At 59.6% G+C, this 21062-nt stretch overlaps 1 protein-coding gene across 2 annotated transcripts in view; it reads right to left on the reverse strand.

Annotated features, from left to right (window-relative positions):
• Nucleotides 1-3297: 3297 nt before the first annotated feature.
• MED27 (mediator complex subunit 27) overlaps nucleotides 3298-21062 on the reverse strand; it is a 173432-nt gene continuing 155667 nt past the window's right edge. For both annotated transcript variants that reach the window (XM_081103981.1, XM_081103980.1), the window contains 3 exons: nucleotides 16420-16461; nucleotides 6659-6736; nucleotides 3298-3750 (listed from right to left, as the gene is read on the reverse strand). In XM_081103981.1, coding sequence (XP_080960107.1) covers nucleotides 3616-3750; nucleotides 6659-6736; nucleotides 16420-16461 — 255 coding nt within the window. In that variant the 3' untranslated portion in view covers nucleotides 3298-3615. The remainder of the gene's footprint in view (nucleotides 3751-6658; nucleotides 6737-16419; nucleotides 16462-21062) is intronic.

Consider the following 21062-nt stretch of genomic DNA (forward strand, 5'->3'; position numbering starts at 1 on the left):
GTGCTCACGACGGCTTTGTTGTTCCCCGTTTGCAGGCTCAGAAGGTGCCCGTGACTCAGTCCCACCCTGCAGACCCTGTCCCCGGCCACAGGCGGTGCAACGGGGCGGGAGGACAGGGCCCTGTGTGACTGTGTGGAACCGAGCGGCCATTTGATCTGAACCGCTCCTCTGGGCTCTAAGAGAAGAAGTGAGTGTGCACATAGGATCTTTTTTACAAGTACACACACAAACGTGTCCATATGAAGGTCTGGAAAGCCAGCCACCAAAGTGCCTGGTAATTCTCTCTTGCTGGTGGGGACTATGAATATTATATTTTTTTCTGTGTTTATCCACATTACCTGATTTCCTTTTTAAAAAAATATATTTTTATTGATTTCAGAGAAGAAGGGAAAGGGATAAGGAGACAGAAACATCAGTGATGAGAGAATCACTGATCAGATGCCTGCTGCATGCCCCCTACTGGGGATCAAGCTTGCAACCCAGGCATGTGCCGACGGGGAATTGAACCATGACCTCCTGGTTCAAAGGTTGACGCTCAACTACTGAGCCATGCCGGCCGGGCCACGTTACCTAATTTTCTATAAAAGGAACATACGTATTCCTTTTGTAATTAACACCTTTCCTGCCGCTCACGAGCTTTCTCGTGTTTCACGCACCATCTGTTAAGGACCTTAGATGCCAACACCCTGTCTTGTCCACATCGAATGAAGCGATCTCATTGGTGGAAACCGTGCAGGTCAATCTACGAAAAACTATATAATTGCACGAACCCATAAAGCATTGCAGTTACATTGCATTTTGGTCATTCGAATAGTCTTCGTCTTCAAGTTCCTGGCGCTTTTAGAAAATGTTTTACGCAGTACCATACGTTAAAAAAGTACTAGGAACTTTAATCGTTTAATTGTTTTTGTAAATAAAAATGTTACAATTATTGAAAAACAACACCTAAAGTGCATTATGATCTGTAGTTATGATGATTTAAATAACGTGCAGTTTGCCCAAAAACATGCGGTCCCTGGCGTATGTCTTAGAGATTTCTATGTGGTCCGAAAGGTGTTAAGAAAGCAAGCCTATGGTTGAGGCGAGAGCCAGGCGTTCGATGACAGCGAGCACTGCATTCAGTAACAATCCACTCCGCAGCGGGCTGGTGAAGCCTGCGGGGTCCCAGGCCGGCTCCCCAGCTCCCGCCTCTCCTCGTCCTCCCGCCCCCTTCTCCCCAGGGACGCCTGCCTCCCTGTGGCGTCTCTGTGGACACGGGAAGCAGCTGCAGCCGAGGCCGAGCCCCGCACACCGTCCCCCAGGAGGCCCCTCTCCAGCTGGAGTTTCAGACTCAATTAGCACAGAGACAGGCCGGAGCGGCTCCGGAGCAACTAATCACCCACCGCCGCCGCCGCGTACCTGGGCTGAGCGTGAACTTTCCGGTTTCCCGCTTCACGTCCTAATAACAGGAAGCAGCTGACCTGCAATTTAAAATCCAACTGGAAAGTCACTTTTTGAGGTTCCTTTCCACTAATTTAAGGAGCGGGGGTGGGGATGGGAGGGGAGGGTGGCAGAGATGGGAGAGAGGCCTGCTGTCCTGGAGTGAAACCTCATTATTCCCGAGCAGGCGAGCCGAGGCTGGCGGCAGGCGGCTGTGCACGGCCCGGAAGGGGCAGCTGCACCTCGCGGGGCGGGGGTGGGGGGTATGGGGGTGGCAGGGGGGAGGACCGGCACACCCTCTCCTGTCAAGTGCAGGACAAGGAAGGCCCGAGTTGCCCTCACGCTGGCGGGGACGCGGGAGCTGGGTGAGCGGACTCTTACACTCTGCCCTCCATCCTTAGACCCTGACGCTCCCATGCCTCCCGCCCCTGATGCTGGCGGCTGAAGCTGCCGTCCCTTTAAGGGTGACCTTCAAAGGCTCTGGATTTAGCAGCAGGCCCCCACTCTGACACTCGGAGCGCGGAGCCTGTGTGCGTTCACACGGAAAGATCACCCCTCGGCCGGCGTGCGTCAGCGGGTGAGGTGTGAGCGCCACCCGCCCGCTGAAGGCCGGCTCCCAGTTTAGTGCAGGAGGAAACCTGGGCAGACTTCAGCAGCCCCGCTCGCTGTCTGTCCTGGTGGGTGCCTGCCGACTCGGTCGCCTGGGCGCCCCAGCTTGGGCGGCACAGCGCGGGCAGAGATCTCCGCGCGGCCCAGGGCACCGGTGGGACCTCAGCCGGGCCGCCTGCACGCCCGGGGCAACGCCGGCACCCACCTGGGTGACAGTGAGAGATCCCGGCATGGAGCCGATGCGGAGCTGGCGGGTGATAATGAAGTCACATGCAGTGCCGTGCGGGTCCTTTTATATTCTCGGGCCGCAGCTGACCGCGGGAACTGAAACTGCGGAAAGCGAAACCTCGGGTGAGGGGGAATGGGGACGACGCACTCCCCCAATGTCCTTCCTGCGAGGCCGCACACAAGCGCCTCAGGGGAAAGAAGGGACCATGCCCAGGTCAGGGAGCTGCGTGCGCTGCTGCTGGAACCCTGTGGAGGGACTGCCTGTCACGTGACGGACGGTAAGCCAGGAGACGGGAGAAATCGCCAAGCCCCTTGGAACAGATGAAGGACATTCCCAATTCATGTCCGCTGAGTGCAGGGCCCCTCCTCCCGGAGCCCGTCAGCCCCTGGGGGCTCCTGACCCAGCTGCGGGGCCCACCCAGGGCTTCCGCTCAGCCGCTCCGGGCTCCGCTGGGGCTGGGAGTGTGTTTCCGCTGAGCTCCCAGGACCACGCTGCTGGGCCCCACCGGCCCTCCCTGTTGTCTCCATCATCAAGTCCTTCACCCTCGGCCCGTGGGGGAGTGGGAGTGCCTGGGCACACACACGGGACCGCCCAGTCCCTTGGCCACCTCCGAAGGCGGCGTCTCTGGCATCGTCCGCTGCAGAGAAGGTGACCTGCAGCGGGGCCGGCGCGAAGGCCCGGGAGACGCCGCTCTCCTCGAGAACTCACCCACTCGGGGGACGAGCCCAGCAGACGGGGCTGGAATCTGTTCACAGCAGACACGCCAGGCCCGGCGGGCGCCTCCCTTCGCTCGGGGTGTGTGTTACTGGTTTAGTAAAAAGAAGCACCATGCACTTTTTTCTCAAAAAGGATGAAGGTTCTCCAGTGGCCAAGTGTCCGAAAGGGAGGGCGCCAACACCCTCTCTGAGAGCAGCTAGCAGAGGCGAGTCCTCCCCACGGAGATCCGCTCTCGACGCAGACGCGCCTGGGCTTTCGCCAAAGGCCAGGTCTGCCCACTCCTCTGCCCGATCGTAAAGGGGCGTCAGAGACAGGAAACAGCGTGTGCTGGGACAGGTTTATTGTCATAAAAATAAGTTACAAAACGCAACGCCAGCGTGACTGCATGAACACAGGCTCATGGAAACACTGGGAACGCAACCCCGGGGCGATTCCCCGGGCGGCAGAGCGACCACCGAGCGCGCCGGTACCTCATCCCGGGTCTAAGGTTGCTGTGCCGCCCGCAAGGTGTCCCGTCCACCGGGATGGAGTCTGTCCTTCGGAGGCTCTGCCTCAGGGCCAGGCTGTCCTTGGGGGGGGGGTGGGGGTGGTGGGGGCGCCATGGGCGGTCTGACTCCTGACCCGCTGGGGGGTAGGGGCGGTCACTGCCGGCAGGTGTCGTGGAAGGCTTCGAGGGTGCGGAAGTCCCTCCAGGTGGGGGGCAGGCCGTCCTGCAGGAACCTCCCGCAGCGCTGGCAGGGCGCCTGGAACAGCTTCATGTAACTTCTCAGCCAGGTCTAGAGAGAGCACGGAGAGAACCAAAGACAGGAATCGGTGCCTCCAAGGTCACCCTTCCTCTCAAGCCTAGTAACCTCTCGGCCAGAGGGCCAAGGTGGCCGAGTCGTCACTGGGCTGCAGCGGGACCCACAGGCCCCACTGGCCCCCACTGGGCCCCACAGGTCACACTGGGCCCCACAGGCCACACTGGACCCCACAGGTCACACGGCCCATCTTCATTTCTGTACCGGCCGCCCCTAAACTGAGGGAGCTTTTAAATGGAAGTTCCTCCTCTCAGGCAGGTCACGCTCCGGGGGGACGGGCAGGAACGGCCCACAGCCGGGGGCGGGCGCACGTGGGCACGTTCCCCAGGCGACGGGCAGTGTCTGCTGACACCAGCATGGGCCCCTCCTGTTCCCACCAGTGGTTGAGGACATGTGTGGAGGGAGGACGCATCGCTGATACTTCAGAATTCCCCGAGGCCAACACGCCTCTGCCTAACCGGATTCCGGGTCATCGCTTACGGTCACGGTGCGGCCAGCACACCTGCGGGGAAGGCGAGGGGGGCGGGGACAACCCGGTGCCACCGATAACGTCATAAGCGGCGGAGTCCCGCTCGGGGTTCAGAGGGCAGCCCCCTCGGCATCACGCAGAAGCATGAGACTCACAGAGCTCCATCCCCAGCTCGGGGAGGGCTGCTGCAGACCAACCCCCCCACATCCTCCCACACCCCACCCACCCCTCGCTGTGAGAGCTCCTGCACCCCGCCATTCCCTGTCCTCCGAGTTACGTTGGTAAGGGACGCTGCTTGCTGAAGAGGGCGGCCGACTTACTGATACGGACCGTCTCTCGTCATCACAGCCGCCTTCAGGGCAGCCTGTGCCCGTCACCACCGCCTCCCAAGGCCCCGGGTTGGAGGTGTCGCGTGTGTGCGTGTGTCTGTGTGCGTGCGTGTGTGCGTGTGTCTGTGCGCGTGCGTGCGTGTGTGTGTGTGTTAATTCAGTCTCCATAGAGACTGTCAAAAGGTGCCAAGGTTTCAAGTGGTCATGGCGGAGTATGGGGAGAAGTTTTCAATTAGCAATAATCGCCCCTTAGACAAGCCTCATTGGCTGCGGTACTACCACTGTGCAGAGCCTGCTGGAGGTTTTGGCAATAACCGTGAGGTCAATGGGTCATTCAGTTAAACTATTTATCCTTCGGTGCTGATCAGATTCAAATGCTCCCCGAGCCTCCAGGTAAGCCGCCACAGAAAGCGGGCGTTAGGCCCCTTGGGGTGAACCAAGCCCTTGTGTGCACCCAGAGATGAAGGCCCACGGAGGGCGGGCCCAGAGGGAGCCGTGCATCTGGAACACAGGGCTGATCTGAGGTCCATGCAGGCCTGACGCTCGATGACGCCACACTGCTAATGCCCGCCATCCGCCAGCAAGTTAATAAGTCACATCGGATTTGACGCTTATGTCCACACGAGTGACCCTGGACCCATGAGCGAGCCCCTGCGTGGACGGCGCTGAGCACCGAGGAGCCAGGGTGTGTCCCCTCAGAAACGAACTGCAGGCTCCCAGCAGCTTCACGTGAGGCAAACCCGATCAGAAAAAGGGCACGAGCAACGCCCCACCCGCTGCCAACGCTGTGGACTGTGGACAGGAAAGTCCTCCCGTGGCTCCCTGCCCGGCAGCCTTGCTGGCACGGACTGGAGGGGCCGCAGCCGTGGTGAAGGACAGGCCCGCTGGTGGGAGAGCGTGGAGCAAGGTGCCACCGTGGGTGGTGCTGCCAGGCTGTGCAGAGCCAGCGGCCGGCCCAGCTTAGTGACTGGCAGTCACGTGATAAACGGGGCAGCGGCGTGCGATGACCTGGCTTTGGGGGGGGGGGGCGGGGGCGGGGGCGGAGCGGTCCTGATTTCAGTGCTTGCTGATCTCCGTGGTGCAAACACCCAGCTCCGACCCAACCGGTGAGCAGCAGCTCGCTAAACTGATCGGTGAAGAGGAGCGGCAGGAGCTGAGCCGCTCCCCACGGGGCCCTTCCCCATCCCGGGCCAGCTCCAGTCGGAGGGTGAAATGTCGGGGAGAAGCGCAGGCTTGTCTTAGCCACTGCAACCCACTCAGCGCCAAGCACACCAGGAGCTCAGGGACCTCTGCCTGAGTGAAGCTGGGAACGGCGGGAAGGTCCCTTCCCAAGCACCGGTTGTCCCGCAAGGACAGAAAACACCCTCGCTAATCAGCCGTCGCTCCTCCCGGACCTCTTCCCAGCATAAAGCAAGTATCATTACCCTGGCCACCTCCCGAGAGGCCCTCACTGTGTGCGGATGGAACACCCACCTGCCCCTGAGGTTCCCACCTGCTCCCGAGGTTCCCACCTGTCCCTGCGGTTCCCACCTGCCCCTGCGGTTCCCACCTGTCCCTGCGGTTCCCATCTGCCCCTGCGGTTCCCACCTGCCCCTGCAATTCCCACCTGCCCCTTCTGGTCCCACCTGCCCCTGCGGTTCCCACCTGCCCCTGCAATTCCCACCTGCCCCTAAGGTTCCCACCTGCCTCTGCAATTCCCACCTGCCCCTGCGGTTCCCACCTGCCCCTGCAATTCCCACCTGCCCCTAAGGTTCCCACCTGCCTCTGCAATTCCCACCTGCCCCTGAGGTTCCCACCTGCCCTGCAATTCCCACCTGCCCCTGAGGTTCCCACCTGCCCCTGAGGTTCCCACCTGCCCCTGCAATTCCCACCTGCCCCTGAGGTTCCCACCTGCCCCTGCAATTCCCACCTGCCCTGTAATTCCCACCTGCCCCTGAGGTTCCCACCTGCTCCCGAGGTTCCCACCTGCCCCTGCGGTTCCCACCTGCCCCTGAGGTTCCCACCTGCTCCCGAGGTTCCCACCTTCCCCTGCGAGCTTTACTCAGGGGATTCGGGTTTAAATGAGCCTTAGCTCTTAGCCACTTACCATGAAGGACCGGACCACGACGTCTGGCATCTGGGGCAGCTGGTAGTGCAGCAGGGCCGTGGTGGCGTGGTCTGTCACCTGGGGACCAAGGACAGTGACCGAGTTAGAGGCCATTCCAAATCCGCAGAGAAAACAAGACCCACACACTCCTTTCAGTGCAAACAAGTCTGCTTTTGCCTGCGCTGGAGGGAAGGCGTCGGCAATGAAATCTCAAGTGCCAGGTCAGTCTGCAAAGTGGGGGTGGGGGCAGAAAGGAAGGTGTCCAGGCCTGAAGGTGAGCGCAGCGCGGAACATTCCAGCAACCTTAGGATCAGGAATGTGGCCACTTCTGAGGACCTTTCCCTGGGCCTCACTATAACTATCTTTCTGAGGCACCTTGTCCCGAAAGTATGGTCTCTCGCCAGCCCTCCTACGGGAGTTGTCCGTCTCAGCTCCTGGAGCCGCAGCCACCCCCCACCCCCCACTCCAAGCAGCACCCCCACTCCAAGCAGCTCCCCCACTCCAAGCAGCTCCCCACTCCAAGCAGCCCCCAGTCTAGCCCTGCCCTGTCTCAGTGGTGCTTCTGGAACACAGGGCCGATCTTGCAGGCCTGATGCTTGATGACGCCACCACTGCTAATGCCCGCCATCCGCCAGCAAGTTAATAGGTGACATTGAACTTGACCGTTATGCCCACACATGGTTTATGCGACTGTCCTCATTGGGGGTGCTTGCATTACAGACGCTGCGACACTCGGTGCATAAGAAAGACAATGGTCCCCCTCGTGCCGACTCCCCGGCTCCCCCCACCCGCAGCGCACGTGTGATGCACTGAGGGCCTGAGAGCCGTTATGCACACCAGCCAGGTGGCAGCCAGACAGCTGGCCTGGCCCCACTCGCTGAGTTGCCAACGATCCAGAAAGGAGTCCAGCTGTGGGCCCGCACCCAAGGCCAGAGGCCACGCCCAAAGCGTGAGGACCAGGCTCCCCAGCTCACAGAATGCTCATAGACCCTCTCCAGGCCTCAGTTTCCCTGATACAATGGCCATGCACGCAAAGCCCGCCTCCCGCCCCCCTGCTGCCCTGGACCCGTGACTTGGCCTCTGCCCACTGACCGTCATGGCTGCTTGGAGGCCGGTGAGCCCCACTAGGTGGACACTCCGGGGGCACGGATCACGCCCATCTGGTTTGTGCTGCGTCCCCCAGGCCCAGACATCACCTGGCATCTAGCAGGTGCTCAGTACGTATTTGCTGAATAAGAAATAAGCTTAAAAGTGCCCACTCACCAAAGGCCACGCACCAGAAACACCTGCCTGGCTTTCCTGCAAACGCAGTGACGTCGGGGTAACCGGCGCTGCTTCTTCAAGTGCAAAGACTGATTTTAGTTTAAGCCTCCTGACAGACAGCTTTCTAAAACCTTTTACACAGCAGCGACGGTAACTGTAAAGGGTGGTGGTGAGTGGTGTGGTGGAGGTAATCGCTGCAAAACTGCAAAGCTCACTCACTCGGCCCAGTGGTACCTGAGCCCGAAAGCTCGCTTCCTCCCCATCCCGATGCCTCGCTCTAAACCTCGCAGGTGCCACTTTATAGGCTGAGGAGACAGTCTTCACAACCACAGGATTTCTGGAGAATTCTTTCTCCTGCACCTTCCATTCAGTTCATAAAGCACCCCTAATAAAGCCCCGCCCCCTCACCACCACGGTCACAGCAGGGGACCCGGCCTGCTGTCCCCTAGCCTGGGTGTCCTCCTTCCCGGCCGTGGAAGGTCCCCTCCAGCCCCGGAGCCCCCAGGGGGGAGCCTGGATCTGCACTTCAGCAGCCTGAGCACCTGGCCTGGGCCCAACTCCCAGTCAGACTGCCCCCCAGAGGCCGCGGCCATGGCCATGGCCAGGATGCTTTGTTCAGATGCACAGTATCTTCGCTTTCCTGTTGACAATTTTTAACACAAATGCCAAATTTAAGTTCAGGAAACTTCACCCAACTCAGATCCCCGGCTTCTCCTGCAGTATCAGATCTGGGGGAAGCAACCCGTGCCTGCCCCGAGGATCAGCAGAAGCGAGTCCCGCCATGTGACATGCTGGCCCCCACACAGCCACGTGGCCACCCTCAGTGTGAGTCCAGGTGGGGCGGGCCTTGGGGCGGGGCCCTGTGCCAGCCCCAGGGTGTATACCAGCCTGCTTCACCACGCTGTGCGCCTGGCCCCCGTGGCCTTCGGAATTTAGGGCATTTCCCCAAGATCCTGCCAAGAATCTCTGCCCAGAATCCTCTGCTCATGGAGTGCCTGGCCTGCGCCCACCTCCTCCTCCTTTCCTTGGCTGACCTCCGGACTTGCCCGCTCCTGGCTGTTTGATAACTGCCTTCCGGAAACATCTAAAGCGCTCTCGCCGACCTGCTTCTCCTCCGGCTGCTCAGTGACGGTAACACCACCTGCCCAGGGGTCTAAGCCGACACCTGGGCTTGTCCATGGCACATACTCAAGTCTCTGGGTGCTGGGGTGACACATCCTCTACCTCGATTCTCCCTGCTTCTCCCACACCCGCCTAAGCCCTGCTGTTCCTCCCAGCCCTGCCTCAGCGAGGCACTAGCAGGACCTGCGGCCCCGGGGTGGAGGCTGTGGGCTCTGGAGGGCTGAACGGGCCTCCACCTCCCAGCAGTGCCCCCTGGGGCAGGCATGCAGCTTTTCTGGCTGCAGTCTTTCCCATCTGGAAAATGGGATAACTGACAACACCTGCCACGTGGGCTACCTGTGAGCACTCAATCAAACAGTTCGCGCAGGGCAGGCTGTTTGATCAACATTAGTGGCTATTCAGCCAGATCTAAACATGCCCTCACTGTGAAGACCCTCTCAGGGTATGAGTGCACACAGAACAGAATCCTCCTCTCCTCCCCCCTCTGCTGAAAACGCCGTGGGTCCTCGAGTGCCCCCCCAGCTCCCATCCCCCTTTCGGGCCAGTTCAGATCCATGTGCTCAGGGAAGCCTCCCAGAATCCCGAGGGGACATACCTCAGGCTCAGATCATTTCTGCCACGGCATTCCTCGGGACCGAATGTGTATGATTACTCTTTGCGACTTTTGTTTACTGTTTGCGACTGAATTGACGTGAATTCTGAGAGGCAGAGCCTGTCGCGCCCGACCGGGAGGTTCCTGGCCCGCGTGCCGACTGGATGGTGCACTCCGTGGCTGAGCCATCAGGGAGACTGGCTCATGTGAAGTGTGTGGGGGGCAGAGAGTGAGGCCTCCACAGGCTGGGAAGGATCGGAGCCAAGGACTCTGGGCCCCGGCCCACCGGGCCGCCTGGGAATCCTGCACACTCTCGGCTGGGAGCGCGGGGCTCACCCTTCAGGCTCTGAACTTCCCAGTTCGGTCGGGCCACGGGGCTGGCCCAGCAGACGCACCGGGACAGGGACGGGTGTTACTTCCCTTGGAGCCGGAGAAGGCGAGTGTGGATCCCTGCCCTCCCCCTGCCGGTCGGGGCCACGCTCAGGTGGACTCACAGGTGGTGGTGCCTCGCTGAGCCTGGGTCCCGAGTGATGGAAGCCCAGCTCTCGGGCGACTCGGGGTGTGCAGTGTGAGCAAGCAGTAAAGTGGTTGTTGGAGTGACAGGCTGAGAGGCTCATCTGTCGCAGCAGCACTACCGTCCCCTTCTCCCGGCTCTTCCTCCGGACACTGCTCGCCCACCCGCCAGGGGAGCCAGGCGCCGGTCAGGCCTGCAAGGTTGCCCTGTGCCGAGGACGTTCCCTCCAGGAACGGCTGCCTGAGATGGGGTTCGAGGACCATGCACTGGCCTTGCGAGCTCTGGGCCCTGCCGGAACCGGGACCAGGGTCTCCGGGCTGGGCCCAGCACTCAGCCAGCCTCTGCAGCTATTCTTAGGGATCAAAATGCAGGAGGTGCAAACGGCAACGAGCACAAGTCCCCGGGGCCTGCTCCCTGGCCGATGCTGACTAAGGGCGGGGTGGGGCTCCCCCAGACTGGACTTTCCTACAGACTCTCAATCGCCCCTTGTCAGGGAGGGGCGGGCCTCCAGCAGCCAGGAGGTGGGGTCCAGGCACTGGGGTGGCGGGGGGTGGGGGTGTGCCCTTGGCATTTGAGTCTGTGCACAAAACCAAGGAGGGCAAATCTGAAGGGGAGTGTGTTGTTTTTAAGAATCAAGGTAAACGTGGCTGCTGAAATGTCACAGGGTGCTGTGGAGTGGGGTGCCGTGGAAGGGGGTGCCGTGGAGTGGGTGCTGGCGGCGTGCGGGGTCCTCCTACTCCCAAAGGTGCCTTTTCAGGACCTCGCGGGGTTACTTACTAACCAAGTCACTGCATTCATGGGGCCTGTATGCTCGTGCCCCTCGCACTTTGTCCCCATGGCAACTAGCTGGGTGCTCTCTTTATTTTCATTTTATAGAAGAGGAAACAGACTTACAGCGGGAAGGGCGATGGCTGTCTGAGCCTGTGGCCTCCCTCCCTGCAGATGCCCCTGGCACGTGCCCAGGTGCCCAAGATGCCATCTGCCACCCCTCCCTCCCCCCAGCCCCTGGCGTCTTCGGGCAGCCAGAGTCCCAGCTGAGGCGCAGGTTAGGAGCTCTGTCACGTGGCCACTACTCAAGAGCGGGAGAGAGTTAACTGGGGAGTGTTCTCCAGACTCGGAGTCATGCTCCCAGCTCTGCTCTGGCAGGCGGCTCCCAGGCAGGCGCCTACCTCGTCTTCCCATCACTGGGTCGTTTTCCAACCCAGGTTGCAGGCTCGCTTCCAAAAGGCCCAGCGAGACGTAGTCCTTCAACTGCCAAACGGTCACGGTTTCTCTGTGCGCACAGGAGTATTTAATCTCTCCAGCCTCCCCATCAGCAGTTACAGGAGTAAGTTAATAGAAGGAAGCGAAGCGGACTCTGGCGGTTTCCCCTCCCTTCCTCCCAAACTCCTCCATGGCCGGTTCCTGGTGCTCATGACCGAACTTCAAAGCACCAGGTAAGACAGGGCTGCCGAAAGCTGGAGAAATTCACCGGAAGGAGCGTCCTTCTTGTCAAAGCCGTCCGTCCGCCTGCAATATGTTTTTGTTTTACGCTTTTCAACAACAAAGATTTTTTTTTGCTCAGCATCCAAGACAGAAAAAGGGGGCCTGGGGCAACATCAACAACAAAAACTTGCCATGAAGTAATTTAAATCGACTCCAGCCCAGCGAGGACAGGCGCCAGGTGCATGGAAAGCTAATGAGACTCCCTGGGAGATGAAAGCCGCCGCAGAGGCTGAGGAAGGGCGCCTGCTCCGAGAATGGAGCCATTCACAAGCCAGCGGGCGGGGCTGAAAGGGCGAAAAGACCTGCTGCTCAGCCTGGGTGACGTCCGTCCGTCGCCGCCAGCAGACGCGCTTTGTCTTTTCTCCCTCCGCCACCAGGGCTCACAGATCCCCCCCAGGCGCAGGGAACCCAGCTCAGAGAAGAAATCTTTCAGGAGACCTTGAAACAGCTGCCAGTCAACACACTGGAGGAGCCAGCAGTCAAAACAAGTGTCCCAAAGCGCCGCCACCATACTGTGCGCAAGGAGTGGCGACACCTTCACGCTGGGGATCTGAGCGCTGGAGGGCACCCCGGAGATGACAAGCTATTTTAGCTGCACCCCCAGCGGAGCTGCCTGCTCACTGAGCACCTGCCCCGGGCAAGGGCTGGTCCCCACCCACCGCCCGAGGAGGGGGAGGGCACAGGCTCTGGGGCCGACTGCACCAGCTGGGGTCCGGCCTGTCACTGAAAGCCAGTGACCTTGGGCAGGGTTACATGTACTGGAAGGGAAGGCACTTGAACAGGGTCTGACAAAGAGCAAGCACCCCAGGTGGGAGGGGTCCCACAAGGACCTCGTGATGGCCTGTGAGAATTTCCATTTCCCAGTCACAGGGAGGGGGACTGGCCTGCCCGAGCCCAGCAGCTCCTGAGCAGCTGGCAGGACTGTGCCTCAGGGGGTGCAGGGGGAGGGGCAATGGCCACTCCAGGCTTTCCCTGCGCCAGGGCAGGACTGTGTGTGTGTGTGTGTGTGTCTGTGTGGGTGTGTCCACTCCAGGCCGTCCCTGCACCAGGGCAGGACTGTGCGTGTGCGTGTGTGTGTGTGTGTATGTGTCCACTCCATGACGTCCCCGCACCAGGGCAGGACTGTGTGTGTGTGTGTGTGTGTGTCCACTCCAGGCCGTCCCTGCACCAGGGCAGGACTGTGCGTGTGCGTGTGCGTGTGTGTGTGTGTCCACTCCATGACGTCCCCGCACCAGGGCAGGACTGTGCGTGTGCATGTGTGTGTGTGTGTGTGTGTCCACTCCAGGCCGTCCCTGCACCAGGGCAGGACTGTGCGTGTGCGTGTGTGTGTGTGTATGTGTCCACTCCATGACGTCCCCGCACCAGGGCAGGACTGTGTGTGTGTGTGTGTGTCCACTCCAGGCCGTCCCCGCACCAGGGCAGGACTGTGCATGTGTGTGTGTGTGTGTGTGTGTGTGTGTGTGTGTATGTGTCCATTCCATGACGTCCCCACACCAGGGCAGGACTGTGCCCGCAGTGCCGAGTGGCCCTGAGCCTGACCAGGCTCCAGAGTTCCACATGCTCTCCCTGTGCAGCGGGCCAATGGCATGACTCCATTGTCTGTCCACACACGCCCCACCCCTGCTAAGCTAGGAGAGATGGGGCCTCGGGTTAGAAGTACGTCCTGCAAGATTAGTAAACAGGGAAAGTGAAGCCCCGAGTGTTTAGAAAGTTGCGTATTGAAAAGAGGAGCCTGCTAGAGAGCCGACTGTGGCGTCCCGCCAGCCGACACCTGCTGCTGCCCACTGTGAGGAGCGGCTGGCAGCAACGAGCACAGAGGCAGCAGGCAGGCAGCAGGGACAGAGCTGCCGGAGACGGGCTCCGGCCACATCCTCACTCTCTGCTGACCCGGCTGCATCGCCACTCCCCGCAGAGGCCCTTGGGATGAGAGCGGCTGGGGTCAGGTGGCTGCAGGGCCTGACCGCTCACCCTGAGGTGCCACCTGTGCCACCTGTGCCAGCAACTCCACCCTCGCCAGCCAGTGACATAAAGTCCTTCTCTCCAAAAGAGCAAGCCCATCCCCGCAGGCAGCAGAGGTGCGGGGCCCATTCTAGGAGCCCATTCCCGCAGGCAGCAGAGGTGCGGGGCCCATTCTAGGAGCCCATTCCTGCAGGCAGCAGAGGTGCGGGGACCATTCTAGGAGCTACCTGCCGCGCAGATGAGTCCTCCCCGTCCTGCCCCCACCCTGCCCCTCAGCAGCACCTGTGGACGCCCCGGCTGTGCGTGTCTGGCCGGTGACAGGAGCCCTGGCTCGCCCAGGCCGTGCACTGCGTGGGGAGGAGGCTCAGGGCCTGTGCGGCGAGGCGGGTGCTCAGCAGGGCCCGCACGGCAGCCCTAGCCTTGCTCCAAGGGCGGGCCTGTCCTCTGGGAGCTCCCCTGCTGGGATCTGGAATTAGTGACCAGTCAGGTCTGTCACACACTCTCCGGGGACAACCGATGCTGGTGCCCGGCGCGACCAGTGTCAGAGAAGGCCTCCATAGGGGTGACCCCGTCTCCGACTGACAGCGCCTGGTAGCTACTCGGCAACACCCCGAGAGTCTACCCAGAGGCCATCCCTGCACGGGACCGTGAGTGCATGTGTGAACGTGTGAGTGCGTGAACATGTGTGTGGACGAAGCTGCAGTGCAGCCTGCCCCGGCATCACCCCCACCGGGCCCCACCTGGCACAGCTGGCGGGCGGGCTGGGGGCGCCTCTGCCTCCTGGGCTGCAGCCTTTGTGCTGACACAGCGGGGCAGGCTATGAAGCTGTGCCTGTCGCTGACACTGCCTCTGCGCCACCTGCTACCTGGGCTGCACGCCCCCGTCCTTGCCCTCCCTGCCAAGACTAACGCAGGGAGTAGCTGCGTGCTGCCCTCCCGCATCCTAAGTTACTGGGTGGAAACACAGTTTTGAAACGAGAAGGTTAAAGATCCCACCAGTGACTGCCCCTGCGGAGCTTAAATGCCAGAGAAACATGGACACGCCGAAGCCTTTCTGGCTCTTTGTCCTCCTGCCCTGTGCCCCCCCCCCCCCCCACGCCTTTCTCTGGATCCGCTGCTGGAGGCTGGCTGGCTGGGAAGAGCCTCCTGGCCCCGAGCGAAGTGCAGGGAGCCTCTGATGAGACTGCCGGGGGAGAGACACGGACTAGTGAGGAGGAAGGAAAGGGCTGCCACTGCTTCACGCAGAGGAAACGGGACAGGACCTGGTGTGCGGGGCTTTAGCCAGGAGAGGCTCGGCCCCAGGAGGAATGGACAGGGGTGCGCTCCTCAGCCCCTGGCACTGTTTTCCAGGAAGAAGGTGGCGAGGTGAGCGGACACACTGTTACTTCAGTGGGAATAACATGGGCACAACTTTCAAAATTGCATCCCTCGCCCTAGCTAGTGTGGCTCATCGGCCTGCAGACTGAAAGATCCTGGGTTCGATTCCAGTCAAGGGCACATGTCTGGATTGCGGGCTGGATCCCCAGCTGGGGGGCGTGCAAAAGGCAGTCAACCAATGATCCTCTCTCATCTCTGATGTTTCTATCTCTTCCTCCCTCTCCTTTCCTCTCTGAAATCAATATAAATATATTTAAAAAAACAAAACAAAATCGCATCCCTCCTCCGCTTCCATCCCTTCAGTGTTCCTCACTGGATCGAGAAGGAAATCCAAGTTCCGCACCAGGACCTCGGAAACATGCTGCGCCCCCACCCCCCCTCCACCCTTCCCCGCCCGCCACACGCTCAGCCCGCAGGCTCCCGGCCCTCCAGGCTCCCAGCACCAGGCTCTGGGCTGCTGCTTCCATCCTGGGACCTCTTCCCAGGCCGTCCATGTGGCTGCTCCTTCTCACCTTCCTGCCTCAGGTGAGTGTCTGCCCCGAAAGGCCTCCCTCCTGTGACGGCCCCAAGGTGAAGGGGCCCTCCCTGCTGCTCTTGATAGCAGCCCCCAGTGACACCCTGAGTTATGTCACTGCGCTTCCCTGTCTGTCCCCCCAGATTCCTAGCAGCTGGCACGGTGCCTGGCACATGGCAAAGGAGCCCAATTCATAGCTGTGGCTGAACTGGAAGCAATGAATGAAATGACAACAACTTTGCTGTCTGCATGGCTGGATGGAAGCAGAGGATGGACGAGGACAGAGGAAGCGGCAGTGCCCCGTGGGGGGCGGCCCGAGGGCCGGGGAGGTGGGAGGACCCTCCCACGCCCAGGGGTGGAGCTGGTTCAGACACGGCCCTCCCACCAGCCGGAGCTGGAACGTGGACTTTCCTGTAATATTTCCCAAACAGTACTTCACGGGAAGCCCAGCCTCTGAAAAAGATGGCACCAGGGGAAAGGGAACGAACGGGTAGGTGCGGGCGGGCCGCCTGCCTCCTGGGGCCCCTAAGGGAACCCATGGGCCACAGGCTCGGAGAAGCTGAGCACAGGAACCATGGCTGAGCCCGAGAACTCAAAAGACTTTGACTTTTTTAAAAAGGAATCATTTACAATACGAAGCTCGCCCTTTGCAGGTTCTAGTCCACCAGCTTTGATGCACACATCGTGTCATCACCGCAACGACACAGGATGTTCCCCTCGGGGCCTGGGACCAGCTCCTGCCCTGGGAACGCGGATCTGCTCTCTCCTCAAGGTTTTGTCTTTTCCCGTCACGTAAACGGCACCGCACAGTGGGCAGCGTTTTGCCTCTGGCTTGTGGTTGTTCCGAGAGGCTGGGATGAAAGACCAGCGTTGACACCTCAGAGCACCCATACTCCCCTCAGTCCTCCTGAGCAAGAAGCCGAGAGCACAGCTTACCTTCTGGAACACTTGGTAGTTGGACTTGGACCATATATCCAGCTGTGGGGAAAGGGATAAAAGTATCGTCAGTGTCAATTTTAGAATCCAGACTTCAAAACACGATGCTCTAGCTACTGCTGCTAAGCTTGAAAAAATAAGACATGATTATAGAGTAACGACCCCGGGTTGGAAGGATTTAGGATTTAAACGTCCCGCCTGAGGGTCTGCTTTACAGCGTGCTGGTGACTTGAGGAGCCTGTTGAGTGGATCCCGAGTAACCGTGACGGCTGCTCAGGTCAGAGCCTGTGACTAGGGTGCCCGGCTTCGAACCCGGGGAACGTGGAGGTCCAAGACGAAACGTGGGCAGGGCTCGGCGTGAACCCAGGCCAGTCCTCCTCTGGCCACACTGGGTCCTACACGGGGCACTTCACGGCAGTCTCACCAAACCTCCCTGGTCTTACAGGTTGCGTGAATCAAATTGATGCCCCTCACTATTTCAAGAACAAGTGAAGTCTGGCGAACAGAAGCACCCAGAGCAGACGGGAGCGCTCAGGACGGTGCAGCTTAGCGGCGCCGCCAGTACGTTCCGTGGCACTAAAGAGACAACTTTAATACACAAGGTCAAGAGGTGAGCAAATTGAAACACCTGGTCGATGGGCTCCTGCAACCTGCTTCTGGGGTTGGCCGGTGGTCAAGGGGGACCTGAGACACAGCTGTCTGAGCCTGTGCTGTGGCATTGATTCCGGAGAGGGTGGGAGCAGGAGCAGCAGCCAGCCGGAAGATTGCTCTAAGACAGGAAGTGAAGGGTTGCATTTGACAGTGAACACGCAACACTTGGCCTTCTGAAGGTAGTCCTTGGAAATTAACCGCTGGGCTGTGGCCCTGGCTGGTGTGGCTCAGTTGGTTGGAGCATTGTCCCATGTGCCGAAAGGCTGCGGGTTAGATCCCCAGTCAGGGCACATACCTGGGTTGTGGGCTCAGTCCCCGGGCTGTGTGGCAGGCAAACAATTAATGTTCTCTCTCACGTACGGAAGGCAACTAACTGATGTTCTCGCTCACGTCGATGTTCCTCTTTTCCCCCCTCTCTCTCTCTTTCTCTCTCTCTCTCCCTCCCCCTCTCTCTAAAATCAGTAAGCATGTCCTCGGGTAAGGATTAAAAAGGAAGGTTGGGCTGTGAAGACAGGCACCGCTCTCCTGGCTCCTTCCGGCGCGGTCAGCTTTATGTAACTTTCATGTCGGAACCCTTTTGGGGCAGCGGAAGGTCCAGGACCTCTGACCCCTGCAGGGCTCCTGCTGGGCAGGGTGGAGGTTTCGCTGACCCAAGTCCAGGAAACGTCATGGAAGAATCTGATCGACTGAACATCCGTTCAAACCCCTTTCCCTCGCCCTGCGGTCCCGTCCCTTCCTGGACTCCCACATAACCCGGCACCTCTCCTTCTGTCTGGCTAACCGACTCTCACAAGGGCGCTGACAATTTCCAAACCCCACCCCCAGTTAAACCAGTTGATGGGGCAACACTTTAAAAAGTCTCTTGGCTTCGACTTTTAATTTGACAGGTTTGCAAGTTCTAGGCCAGTGGTCGGCAAACTCATTAGTCAACAGAGCCAAATATCCACAGGACAACAACTGAAATTTCTTTTGAAAGCCAAACTTTTTAAACTTAAACTATATAGGTAGGTACATTGTTATTAACCTAATTAGGGTCCTCCTAAGGCTTAGGAAGAGCCATACTCAAGGGGCCAAAGAGCTGCATGTGGCTCGCGAGCCGCAGTTTGCTGACCACTGTTCTAGGGGAAAGTGACATGCTACTTCCAGGTAAGTCTGAAGGAAACCCTGAAGAAACATGGATTCCCTACATAACCACTCCCGAGGCAGGGCGGCCCGCTGGGCGGCTGGTCGCCTCGGGGGGAGTCGGGTCAGTTCTATTCCTAGGGAAGCAGTGCAGCACAGGTCTTAGAACACGTTAAAGACCATCAGCCGAGTGAACGACGTTTTGTGTCTTTAGTTCTAACAAATCACCGCCAAGATGACAGGAAGATGACAAAGATCCCAAATCTAAATTCCAGGAAGAGTAACCTCCATGTCTGGGCTTGGAGCTGATCGATCCTCCTGCCGTTCTCGCCTGTCCCTCCTGCCTGCCCCCACCGCACAGGGCGCAGCAGGACAGAGACGGGCCAGGGAGAAAAGGAGGAGTCTGCACACAGATGGAAGGGTTGTAGTTTTAATTTAAAAGATGAAATTAAAAAACACACACACACACAAAACTTCAGCAAAATGTTTCAACGGAGAAATCCGAGGGGAACCGGCTGACGGAAGAGCCCACTGGCCGGCCTCATGGGCCTGAGAACACACGTGCTTATGGGCCGGGCGCTGCTCTTCTGAGCGGGGCCTACGCGCATCCAGGCCCCGGGGAGCGCGGGACCATCTGCGGCAGGAGACGCTGGACAATGGCCCCGTTCACCAGGCGCACGGTAAGAAAAGGACGGTAACAATGGGTCCGGTTCTGCCAGGAAGGCCAGCAGGCGGCTGCACTTGATTTTCTGCTAGATTTACGCCAAAGAAAGCATCTCATCAGCGCCTGGGGTCCGTGCGCCTCTCCTCGGGGCCAGAAGATTTCGGAAATTCATTTCCGGGAGCCACGTCTGACCCAAATGAATATTCATTAGCTCCAGCTTCTAGGCTGCAAGGCAGGACTATGGACTTGGCTTGCTATGCATTCAATGGGAGCTTCTGGAGGCTGCAAACTCCTAGCTGATGTCGAGAAACTCCCTCAGTGCCCTGAGAAGGCGCGAAGCCCGCAGCAACGGGGCCCAGAAAGGCCCTGCGGGGAAAGCCAGCCTCCTGCGACCTGAAGGGGCTGGACATGCAGCCTCGAGCAGCCTGTGGCTCTGGGGCTGGATGAGCACTTCAGGGAGGGGTAGCGAGTTCCCAGGGAGATTACACCAGATCCCGGGGGACCACCTGCTTCACACACATCTGCCCCAGGAAGAACTAGTGAAAACAGTGACAGAAACTTACTTACGGAAGAGACATCAGCATCACCCAACATGGGCAGGCCAGGGAGTCTAACTACCGTGATGGCCACCGCCAATGACCTCCGCCACCGCCAATGACCTCCGCCACCGCCAATGACCTCCGCCACCGCCAATGACCTCCGTCACCCCGTGGCAGGTGCCTCTTATGACAGCTCTGCACTCAGCCGCAAGGCACCCTCGCACAAGGATGATAAGACACTGAGGCGCAGGGAGTTGAGCCACTTGCTTAACATCACCAAGCGGATGTGTGATGGAGGATCAGAAACCGGGCCCATCTCCAGAGTCCCAGCTCCGGCCCGCGCAGGAAGACGGCCTGCAGTGGAATTCAGAGGGGGCGGCTCAGAGCCCCGCGCTGTCCCCGGCCTTCAGCGAGCGCCCTTGCGAAGTGCCACCTGACAGATCTGCTTCAGGACCGCAGATGGGACAGTCGTCAGCACAACAACCCACTTAGCAGCCAGGGGGGATGTTGGCAGCTCACCAGAAAGTTATCAATTCTTCATTTCAAAAAATAGTGCAGAGAACTAAAAATTACCTAAAACTGACACTTTCAAATAAAACTGGCAAGCCTCCGGGACTTCAGCTTTTAAAGCTTTTATTTATCAGCAGCTTCATCTCGCGAGGTCAAGAGGTGGGCGTCAGGAGGGGTGGGATGCCACAGACCAGCAATGGTGAGGGTTTCTCCGTGGTTTCCGAAACCAGGAACCTCCCTTTGGTGGTCTCTGTATGCCCGCCCACCGCCCTGGGGAATGAAAGAGGGACCCAGCCTCACCAGACGCGGTGACAGGTCTGCTACTTGAGAACTTCTCACTTCCAATCAGGGCGCACGCACATCTGTTACTAAAGTTGCAGCGAGCACAGTCGCAGGGCCTCCTCTGCACGGATCCGTCCCCGCCCAGCGGTGCCCGCCCCAGCGGTGCCCTTCCCCCACCAGGAACAAGAGGCCCCTGTTCTGAAGGTCGTCTGAACAGTTTCAAAGGCTCTAACAAATCAAAACGTTCCCTGCATCTAATATCAAACGGGGCTGATGCCAACTCTTATTAGAGGAATCAGATTCAGCTTCCCCGGCCCAAACACACACACCTCCCACTTTGAAGTAGGAGAAGGCAGGGATCAGCGTCACCCTGGGGACAGCGCGGGCTGTCTTTGAAGGCTCCCTTTGATACCCCCCTTTCCCTCTTCGCTGGGAGGCTAACGGCAGCCTTAAAAAGTGGCTAAGGGGTAATTCATGAAGCTATAGCACGAACATAACCTCAATCCCCTAATAAGATAGACTCGACCGAGACGTTTGCACTTTCCCAGGTAAGTCTGACGGGTGTAAAACGAGGACAATGCCTGGAACGTGCCGAGTCAGGCTCTGGGCGCCTCCCAGATGACACCGAACTCCAGGTCAGTGAGTCTGAGAGCATTTTCCTATTTTATGGGAGGAATTAGCCACGGTGCTTGGTATCAAAAGTGTGCACTGCAGGTGAGGGGACAGGGTGACTGGGGCAGTGGAGGTGGGTGTTACTGCGAAGTGACAGCCCGGTGGCCCTGTGGTGGGGAAAGCCGCGGGCGTGGCAGTGGGTGGGGCTGGGCCACTGCTGCCTGCAGCTGTGGAGGGAGCAGGGCCTCCTGCATCCCCGTGGT

This window comes from Myotis nattereri (assembly GCF_964212035.1).
Source record: "Myotis nattereri genome assembly, chromosome: 12".
NCBI lineage: Eukaryota > Metazoa > Chordata > Mammalia > Chiroptera > Vespertilionidae > Myotis > Myotis nattereri.